Here is an 11124-nt window from a genome sequence, read left to right as displayed (position 1 = left end):
TGTCCAGGTGCAACAATGAAGTGTTCACATGACTAACATACGTAATTCATAGCACCAAACTGTTTGACCAGTCAGATAGGTTTCTAGTACCACACTCACACTTCTTTATTGGTGTAACTATGATCCTAAATGGTTGTTTTATAAATTTGTTGTCTCAACAAGAAAAAATAAGTGCATCAAGTTTCTTTGTACATTCAAGTCACTTTCTAAGGCAAATTGTCTACTGTACTCCCAACTGCTTTGGTATTTTGCTTCAGTCAATCAACACTTGACATGGGTGTTTAAGCACATGGACTGGTCAATTCTGAGTGGAGTAAATGGACTTTCACTGGGAGCATGCCTTAGACCAACAATTCCGCATGTTGAAAGGAAAGTTTTAGAGTTCTAGATGGGATTTAGATGATGTGCATATTTGGCCTATGACTGTTATGGCGTGTCAGTATGCAAAGTTCAAATTAAAGTGAAAAACTGCTAATGAGAGTTTAGGTTGAACGTCCCTTCCTAGACACATTCTGTTTCTTCTTATTTTCTACATAATTTGACTTTGTAAAGTAAGTATCCCCATTGTGATAGCTCAGATAGATAAAAAGTTTAAAATTTCTTTTCATACGAGAGCATAAGCAGACTGCAGTAAGCGGTACATCTATTGCCATGAGACTAATGCAGATCTAAGTAGTTATTACTTTCTCCTCCTACCCCTCTCTTTCTTTCTCTTTGCCCTCTCTTTAGAGGGCAAATGCCTATACCTGGCAGAAGTCAGTTAGGGTTGCTAGTGCATGGTTTCCAAAAGTTCAGCGGAGATGAAACTGGATCTGTATTTTCGCAGTAATCTGAACCCTACTATGGGAATGCTGTTATTTCGCTTAGCAATCAGTAAAGACTGAAAAATATTAGTGACTTGCATCACCACAACACAGTATAGTATTTGGCAGGTATATAGTTCAGCAGTCGAAATAGATGGGTCGAACTTTTAGAAAAAGTGTTTTCGAATAGAAGAATTTCTGGAAACGAAGTTTAGTGTTGGGATGCACGGCCCGTCTTACAGTTCTATCTTGCATGCAGGAAAAGATTCATCTTGCATAACAACGGTGCTGCTGCTTGCCAAAACCATGATGTTGAGGTCCTGCTGTTTCTCATGGGTCTCTTGGTACCATTCCCTCATCACTTCTGAGTCATGGGTTGGGATTAATGTCACCTGCAACAACAAAAAAGGAGAGCTCTTCAGACATGTACTACAGAAACAAGTGATAAAAAGTAACTGTTAAATTCTCAACTGATAAGTATGCTTTCCTTTTGTAAAGAGTGGATCTTATTGCTATTATTTGCTACTTATATACAAGTAGTAAAGTAAGTGGATGGATAAAAGGAAATAATAATGTAGATTAGATAAAATGACTGTAAAGAGGCAGTTTATTGAAGTAAAACCTTGTCTCTGTTCTGTAAGGTGTTGAGATGTAGCTTTCCAGATACGCAGAAAAGTGTAGTCTGCATTGAAAGTCCTTTAGGTAATGGCCAAATATTTTGATCACTTATCACATTGAAAATGCATGAGAAGCATGCAATTGCACATGATTGCTATTCAAACTGTGGAATGTTTGCTTTTTTTTTCCTCTGCAAGATTTCCAAGCTTAGGTTGTATATGGCATAGTAATAAATAGCCAAATAGCCTTGTAAACCAAGAGTTTCAATCTTTTATGATTTATTCTCCAGAGGTAGATCAGAAGGGTTAAGAATAGGGGAATTGGCTGAGAATGTTGCAGCTCTGTGCTTCACTTGAGTTTCTGATCACATCACTAGTGAAACAAGGTGCCCTGGCAAGGAACCTCACATCCGCCATCCACTCCAGAACTGCTCTGGCCTTGCAGAGTTGCTCCCAGAGAAGTTTTTATTTCCAGGCAGAAATATGAGCGAAGAGCCTACCTGCATGTTGCTCTCCCACTGGGCCTTGCCCTCCAGCAGGGAGTCCAGAACAGCCCTGCTTGGCTCCTCAGCTGCAGCATCATTCCCGCTCACCACATAGTAGGATGATCGCACCCTCTTGAAAAACTCAACATCAACATTCTTGCTATTGCTGTGGTTGGGAATGTACACCAGATCCAAATACACTGGAGGTCCTGGTGGCACTGCTGTAGATTTTGCTGACTTAGTAGCCCCAGGTCCTTTGGAAATGAAACAAAACAAAAGAATACACCCCAAGATGGTTATAAACAGGCATTTATTAATGGCTGTTATAATTGCTGAAGTGATATTTCTTAAGATAGATACTGTTAATTAAGTATAGAATATTTCTGTGTCTTCTGAAACAATAATAGCAGTACCCTTCTACACCTAATGACATGTCCCATTTCTATTGCATACCAGTTGTTGTACTGGGAGCAAAAAAACTGGGAGGACCCAACTAGCTGTATAATACAATAAAAGCTCACTGCCACATAACCAGATATTGACTGTACCTTTCCTAGTAAAATGTTACTATTCTCCAAAAATTATTACAAAGATCTGAGACTACTGAATCACATTCAATAAGTGGCAGTATTAACTTCTAAGTTAAGCAGTGCAGTTTTTCAAATGTCTCAGATCTGCATCATTATGAAACTAGAGTTATATGGGAGGCCATGAAGATTGGAATCAATCTTTATTTACATACATAAATCAGCCATGTCCCACAGGAAGTTGGGAGAAGCTGCGATAGCTAGTGCATTATCTAAGAAATGCTTCAATCAAAAGGAAGTTAAAATTTCGAACATTCGCATACTTACACTTGTTTACAGTGTGAACTGGCATTTATATTTTATTAGCCTTCTCCTGATGTAATAAAGAGTGATGTCTGGCACACTAAATTATCTAAGCAGTACATTTTATTTACGGTCACATGCTGAAGGGCCATGGAAGTCCATTACAATTGTCTAGCATGATCTGACATTCATCAGAAGGTCGTATGTCAAATAAGCATCACAATATCAAAAGATATTCTGAATTACAGCATTTTTATCTATTTGGCTTGTGACAAGATCTTTTATCATGTTTTATCACAAAAAACTCTGTGACATCTTCTTGAGTTGTGATACCAATGTTGAGCAAAATATTAGGCACGATATTCTACTACCAAACGCCAATATCAGGCAGACCTTGTCTTAAGCTCTAGTGTATGCCTGAAAGTATGACTCTAGCAGGAAGAATCCAATATAGAGATGAAGTGCTGGAGAAATGTACAGCATGAGGAACGATACTGCTGCTTTGAAAAGCATCCATTAGGAAAGACATGCAGATGGTGGTTTAGGAAAGAATTAACAGATGACTTCAAATAGAGAAGCTATGGACAGCTGAATGCTGGTCCACTTGCACTGAATCCCAGATCTGCTTCTCGCAAAGAGATTTCAACAGAACATCAAGCCTGATGACGACTTCAAAATCAAAGTATTTTCAAAATTCACTATAACAAGATCTGCCGGAAACAACTTATTAGCACAATGCCTTCTTAAGTAATCTAATTCGTGTTTTATTACTGCCTAGAAAACACAACAGTCATTCAAAATGACATTAACTTTCCATGTGTTTAGTCACTGCTGATGGCATAAGACTTTAACCGGATTATGTGATATACATGCTTAGCCCACTGTAAGTGATCTTACTGCTGTTATCATATTCTAAAATTCTCTTTTTAAAAATAATCCAGCAAAGTAATAAAAGTATCCAATGTCCTAGAGTATCTTTGCCTCTCACAAAATTAAATTGCATTAGTTAAGAGCATTGTGTCCACATGATTCTGAATGAATGAATAAAGTGGGCCACTTTATTACTAAATTCATTTCACCTAGAAGAGTAGTGCTTATAATTCTATTAGTTGGTTAACGATTTAGACAGCTGGTATTAAGCTTTTTATACTTGATGTACTTACTCTTAATTCGCTACATCCCAGCAAACAGAGATATCAAGTTTCTCAGATTACAAGACTTAATTCAGTGAATTTCATTCATTTGAACGTGCCTTGTACACCCTGGAATTATGTCTAAAACATGGACTTCAAGAGTTTGCTGTAAACCATGTTCTCAGGGTTTATAAAGGCAACCTAAGTTCATTGCAGCAGCTAGGAAAATCTTAATACTAGAGAGCACGTATGTGTTTTTACCTGTGGTGGCGGTCTTTGCTGACTTGGATGCTGTTGTATTTACTGCATTCTTGGTGTCTTTATCTTTCTCTTCCACTCGGGTCTTCACTTCTGGAGTAGAGATATTTTTGCTTGCCTTCTCCACAGACTCCTTCTTTTTTGGAGAAGCTGTTTTGGAACTTTTTTCCAAAGAATCTTTTGCAGCTGGCTTTGGAGAAGCCACTTGTTTTGATTTACCATCACTTTTTTTAACAGGAGAAGATGACTTGGTCTTAGTACCTGTTTTCTTTGTTTTAGTCTTTTCTTTAAGATCTTTCTTCAAAGGTTTACCCAAATTCTGATCGATAGGCAAAGCCTCTGGATCAACCATGGAGACATCCGGGTGTCTAGGGGAAGGGCTGCGATCCTGCATTGGGACAGGTGGTGGATCAATGTGTCTGTATGTAATTGTCTTGTCTGTTGGAATGGTTTCTGACTCATCTTCCGAGTCAATGTTAGCATCTGCAGTGATGGAAGGGCATTCCTCAGTCTCAGGAGGAACATCCGAATCAGTCTGAGAAGGGGCAGACTCGCTCACTGAAGTTGGAGGGGTTTCATCACACTGCCGCCCTTGCTGCTTTCCCCCGGAGGGTGGCTGGGCTCCCCCAGACTGAGTTAGCAGCTTCTCTTGGTCTTGAGATTGTTCTTCACTTGCAAACCACTCAAGGGGATTAGGGTTGATAAATGAAGGTGAAAGTTCTGTTTTAGGATGCTTATATTCGCAGGATGACACAAGGCATAAATCAACATCTTGACGGGATTCTGCTAACGATTTTCCTGGAGTAAAATGTGCGCTTGCCTCATATGAATAGCTAGTGGCTTCAGGTGATCTGGTGGCTTTCTCAGTGGTGTCAAATGAATAATCTGTTGAGTCAGGTGACCTGGTGGTTCTCCCACTTGTACCATAGCAGTAGTTAATGGCTTCTGGTGACTCAGTGGTTTTCCCCATTGTTTCATATGAACTATCCATAGCATCAAGTGATTGGGTACCTTTCCCAATTCTCTCATACGAATAATCTGTGACATCAAGTGATTTGGTAGTCTTCCCAATTATGTCATGGGAATAATCTGTATCATCGGGTGACCTGGTTGCTTTCCTTGTCATCTCATAGGAAAACTCTGTATCTCCAGGTGACCTGGTGGTCTTTTGTGTCATCTCATAGGAGTAATCTGTATCTCCAGGTGACACAGTGGTCTTTTGTGTCAAGTCATAGGAATAATCTGTGGCCTCTGGTGACCTGGTGATTTTCCCTCTCATCTCATAGGAATAATCTGTGGCCTCAGGTGACCTTGTAATTTTTCCTGCTGTCTCATATGAATAATCTGTGGCCTGAGGTGATCTAGTAGATCGTCCAACTGCCTCATAGGAGTAGCTAATATCCTCTGGTGACCTAGTGCTTTTTTCTGTGGCTTCGTAAGAATAACTGAGTTCCTCTGGTGATCTGCTGCTCTTCTCTGAATCTTCTTTTTCGGGGCTGAATAAAGGTTCTGGGCTGTGCTTTGTAAGGGTTTCTTGTAATGTCACAGCCTGGTAACCAAACACTTTATCAGAGGACACTTGCAGCGACAATGGAGATGTGTGACTAGCTGGCACTGCTTCTGTGACTGCAGGAGGTGAATCTGGAAAAGTAGGAGAATATAGAGGAGAAGATTCTCTTGGAGTTAATGGAGATAGGTCAGACTTTGGTGATAGCTTTTCTCCTAGGCTCTGAACCTTTTCTGAGGTAAAAGAATGAAGTGAGATGTCTCTGGGTGGAACAGCACCCGAAAAGGTTTCCTCTGGCAGTGGTGAAGTTACCTGGGAAGGTGTATGAGCTGATGAGCTTGAAGAAGAAGCTTCAATTTGAGAAACTGAAATAATTTCTGAAATATCCTTCTCCTGAGAGTAAGATGTATGCTCCAGAGGGGAAATCTTCCTTGCAAAGGTAGGCTCCTGTATATCTGAAGGACTATAATCTACTTCAGTCGGTCCATTTTCAGATACATGGTGTATACCAGTGCCTGCAGTAGGATATTCAGGAGACTGCCTACTGAAATCCATTGCTAAAGACTGCTCAGGGGATTCCTGGCCAAATTCTACTGACATAGTTGACTGTTCAGGAGATCTGTGATCGTGCACTGGGGTTCTTGATTTTGCTGTTTTAGGTGAGAAATCAGGTGGAGAAATGGACATAGGCCTTGGGCATTCCTCCTTAGATGGAGACATTTCTGTTTCCTGAAATGTTGTTGGTGTTTGTACAACAGAGACTGAAAGGGAATCATCAACTTCAGTTGAGTGAGGGGATCCAACCTCAGCATGCAAAGAAGGGGATACATCATCAGTGGTTGGTTCTGGAAATGAACTAGTAGCAACAGATGCTGTGGAGACAGAAGCTACTCCTTCAATGTGCGAATACGTATCTTCTGCTACAACCTCGTCAACAGGAGTTGCAGACTTGTCAGAAACAGTGCCTTCAGATATTGACATTTTAGTGTCTTCTTTAAGGGAACCAAACTGACTGATATCTATTTGAGTAGGTGAGAGATCACCAGTCAACTTCCGTTCATCCAAGACTAATGAAGACTGAGAGCTGCTGGGTTCTGTATCCTCCATTTTTCTTTCTAGGCTGAAGCCTTCCTTAATTACCATAAACTCCATGCTTTTCTCATCTTGTTTTTCTTGGAAAGGGCCCACTGAACTGGCTTCAGAAGATGGGCTCATCTGAACAGGCGATTTTTCTTTTTCAGGTTTCTCTTCAGAAGGACTTCCATAATCTCTGATAGGAGATTTTACATCAGCACTCAAAAATGTATCGTAAGAAGTCTCTGATCCTATCAGTGGGGGACTCCGTAGAGGTGAGAGAACCTTTTCAATAGGGGATTCTGAATCTGGCACAGGCTCATCCATAGGGCTTATTCTAGGTTTTACAGACTCATCTTTGACCTCACTGAATTCAACGCTAACTGGAGCTTCTGATGACTTTTCACTTGTTTCAGAGGGAAGTTGACTGGATTTTTCATCAGTGGGAGACTGATAGTAAGGCGTGTGGCCAGCACTACCAGCAGCAGATTGTGAAGGAGATGCAACTTCTAATGTTTTATCTTCAGGACTTGCACAGTGCTCTTCAGCAATTTCTTGGTGTGCACTAGGCAGTGCAGTAATGGAGGCAGTCTCAGCTGAGACCTTGATCTCATTGGGAGTAAGAGAGAAGTTCACACTACGTTCACTCAATGGTGTTTTGGCAACTGGTGATGGAGGGGACAAACTATCAGCTGGACTCTTGGCTGGACTACGTTTTCCAGTAACATCAACATCTTCTGGATGGGTTTCTTTGATTTCTAACTTGGCAGTTTCACTTTCTTTTTGCCGGTACACGTCCTGGAAAGCAGATTTGCAGAACTTGTCTTCTTCTAATGAAGAAGGCGGGGAGATGGTAGAAGCTGAGGCATTGTAGTCTTTACCTTCTGTGGCCTCTGTTTTGGATCCTTCAGATAATCCATTAAAAGCATCTGGAAGTGGAGAAAGTTTAGGTCTACCAAACTCTTGAGAATACAGTGACGTTTCATATTTGGTAATGTTCACATACTCCTGAGAAGGTGATTCACTTTCCTCATTGTTAGTTTCATCACTCATGACATCCCGGGGCGTAGACATTTCATCCATAGGAGTTGGTTCACTAGATATTTCAATGGTAGACTGTGTATAACCTGAAGTAGCTGTGAATTCTTCAGGTTGATCTTCTCTATTTTCTTCATCAGAAACAGTGGCTTCACTTTCTGAACCACCAGGTAATGTCTCATCATGGATAGAAGAGGCTGGTTCAACTGCTGGAGACTGAGGCTCTGAGCGTTTTGTTGGTGTAATTATGAGCAGGCCATATTTATCTTCAACGTCACCAGCTTCTGCAGCTTTGTCTACCACAGCCATCACATAATCTTCTTCAGCTTCCATTTTTTCAGCCTCCTCTTCATCTCTAATGTCTTCTGCTTTGTCTTCCTCCTCTTCTTCAGTCTCTTCAGTTTCTGCCTTTTCTACTGCTTCTTCCCTGTCTTCCTCAGCCCGTTCATCTGATGGCTCATAATCTGCCTTTTCAATATATTTTTCGTCTTTCATTTTAGCATCTGCTTCAGCCATTATTTCTTCTGAATAGTCGTGAATTCTTCTTGCTTCTTCCATGTATGGTATTGTGGTATCAAGTGGTGTCTTTTCTTCCTCATCTTCACCTCGTTCTTCAGCTTCTTCTGTCTCTGCCTTCTCCTCATAATCTCCAGCTTCAGATGATTCTTCCAAGCCAGTTCCCTCATCTTCAAACTTTTCAATATCATCAACTCTGTGCTTTTCTACAGGTTCCAATTCTTCAGGTGTCTGTTCACACTCGCCCTCAGCCTCTGTGGTTGTTATGCCTTCATCAGAGGATTCTGCAGGTCCTTCGTTATCTAATTTTTCCTTTTGTACTTCAAAGGCCTCTTTATGTTCTTTGCCAGTGAGTTTTAGTTCATCCTCTATGAGTGCAACCTGAGGTCTTGTTGCTTTTATTGTTTCCACTTCTTCAGCTTTTAATTCTTCAAAATCTTTTGTTAAATCTTCTGGTGAAGACATAAGGGATCTTTCTGCTTCAAGTTCTTTTCCACTAGCTGTAATTTCTGAAGCTGCTACAGCTGCTACGGTTGTCACAGCAGCTCCAACTGCTGCAATGGCAGTTTGTGCTCCACTGACTTTGTTCTCCTTCTTCACAGTCTTAATTTTTCCTTTTTCCTTTGCTTTTCCAGCAGGTACTGCTTCTTTTTTAGCAGGTTCCTCCTTCTTTTGTGGTTTCGGTTTTGCTGCTGGCTTTTTGGCTTCAACTGAAGGAGCAGGTGTCTTCTTTGTTTCTTTAGGAACCTTTTTGATATCCTTTTTAGCTTCCTTTTCTTCCTTCTTAATTTCTTTCTTCTCTTCCTTTTTAACCTCTTTTTTAGCTTCCTTTGGTGGAGCTTCTTTCTTTACTTCCTTCTTAGCTTCCTTTTTTTCTTCCTTTTTCACCTCTTTTTTAACTTCTTTCTTGACCTCTTCTTTTTTGGGTTTTTCCTCTTTTTTGATGGGTGTTTTCTCCTCTTTTTTAGAAACTTCTTTCTTTGGTTTTTCTTTTTCTTCTTTCTTTTCTTCAGGTTTTGCTTTGACTTCCTTTTTCACTGACTTTTCCTTTGTTACTTTTGGTTTTACATCTGTAGCTTGTTTTTCAGAAGTTTCAGATTTCCCTAATTGCTCTTCCTTACTGGTTACATCTTTTTCTGCCACAATAGTTTTGGTTTCTGGTTTTGCCGGTTTCTCTTTTTTAACTGGAGTTTTTTCTTTGCTTTCTAATTTCTGTGGCTTTTCTACTGCTGGACTAGGCTTTGCAGGCTCCAGTGTTTCTTCTTTAGATTCTTTTCTGACAGTCTTGCTTGGTGGTGTCTTTGCAGCTGGCTTCAGACTCTCCTTGCTGTCTGCTCGTTGTTTCAGCTTTGCTTGTTTCACAGCAGGTGAAACACTAGCGATGTTTCCAGTCAGGTCTTTTTGTGTAACCATTGGCTGTTTAAGGAAGTCTAAGTGTTTGAGTTTTTCTAGTCCTTCTAGAATATTATACTGGGTGCTGTTCCCAGGAAACAGAACTCTGATTATTTTTTCTGCAGGATTAGCTGGATGCCACACAATCAGGGATGAGACAGAAGTGAAATAGGATAATGGAATGTCTAGTTCTTGGCCATTTGGTAGCAGAAATTCAGCTTTGTCTTTGCTAATACCACTCCACTGATGCATAAAATATTGCATCTCTTTGCTGCTTTTGACAGGATTAAGCACATACATCTCAAGTTTGCCAACTCCCATCTTCTGAAATAAAATGATTGGGTCAATTGTATTTCCTACATTTCTGAAGAGAGGTTCTGGCTTCATAGACAATTTATTTAAGTACTGGAGAGTGAAACAAGCTTCTTCTACGCTTCTTTTAACTCTGAAGCTTGGATCCATGTTCTTCAAGTTTTCGGGTACATTAAGGAATACAACTCCTAAATCAGGTGAGATCAGATTTTTCATCCAGTCACTGTTGGTAGTAGACCCTTGAGATTGTTCCTCTTCTAATTCAGCTATCTTTCTCTGGAGCATGCTATTGATTCCTGGCAGGTTATCATCCCCAATATGAGTGAGCAGAATAGAATCTACCCTGTCCAAATGTCGGATAAGTTTCCAAAAGCAGGATTTTCTTTCAGATCCTCCATTGATAAGCATATTGAATCCATTCACTGCAAATAATGCAGAGTCCCCTCTTCCACCTGGAAAAATGTAACAGCAGGGTTTGGAGAGTTTCAAGAAGCCTCCTGAGGTTGGAGGCTCTAAAATGTCGAAGGGCGATGGCACTTCTACTGATTCTGACAGGTATTCTGTAAATTCAGAAAGTCCTTCCATTTCAGGCAATATGGAAGATGAATTGAGCTTAATATTAATGAAGTCTTGAAGGTTGTGTCTGTCAAGGTTGGAATTTTTCCAGTCCCCTTCCTCGGGGCAGAAAAGAGTTAAGCTGGCTTTGTTGGCAGGGTGTGTGGTGCTCAGTAATTCACCAATCTACGGTTGTAGAACAAAAACAAGAAAATGCAAGTAATTTTTTTTTTCATGTTAATGTATGTCAGAACATAATATTCCCTGATCCTAGAAGCTAGAGGGCCTTGCTACCACAATTAGTTTACCACTATTTTTTTTTTTAAATGCAAAGGAACAGTTTACTCCTGGTCCCTTCCTCACTGCTCAAAGGAGGAAATAGTCCCAAGGTTTCCCCTTTTCTTCTTCTCCCTTTATTGGAGGATAGTACAATCTTTTATATTCAGAGAGGATGAGATCTACCACTGTCAGCACTGCCACTCTCTGCCACTAACTGATGAATCTCTATGATGCTCCAATAAATCCAGGAGATCCATGCAAATACCTATGAGAAACAGCACATTCCCTCAAGAGGCTGTATTACACATAGGAAGCAAGGTTTTAG

The 11124-nt window shown here is 40.4% G+C and overlaps 1 protein-coding gene across 5 annotated transcripts in view; it reads right to left on the bottom strand.

Annotated features, from left to right (window-relative positions):
- Positions 1 to 1039: 1039 nt before the first annotated feature.
- The window catches only part of MAP1B (microtubule associated protein 1B), a gene marked incomplete at both ends in the record, with an annotated part of 61642 nt that continues 51557 nt past the window's right edge, over positions 1040 to 11124 (bottom strand). Inside the window, 4 exons of one of the 5 annotated variants that reach the window (XM_079548185.1) lie at positions 1040 to 1195; positions 1921 to 2159; positions 4130 to 5109; positions 5335 to 10706. In XM_079548185.1, the coding sequence (XP_079404311.1) occupies positions 1040 to 1195; positions 1921 to 2159; positions 4130 to 5109; positions 5335 to 10706 (6747 nt within the window). Of the gene's footprint in view, positions 1196 to 1920; positions 2160 to 4129; positions 10707 to 11124 lie in introns of all 5 variants that reach the window. The other 4 variants (XM_079548187.1, XM_079548184.1, XM_079548186.1 and 1 more) reach the window with 4 other exon arrangements.

This window comes from Tetrao urogallus (genome assembly GCF_951394365.1).
Source record: "Tetrao urogallus genome assembly, chromosome: Z".
Classification (NCBI taxonomy): Eukaryota; Metazoa; Chordata; class Aves; order Galliformes; family Phasianidae; genus Tetrao; species Tetrao urogallus.
Note: the sequence above shows the minus strand (reverse complement) of the source record. Positions and strands in the feature narration are given on the sequence as shown.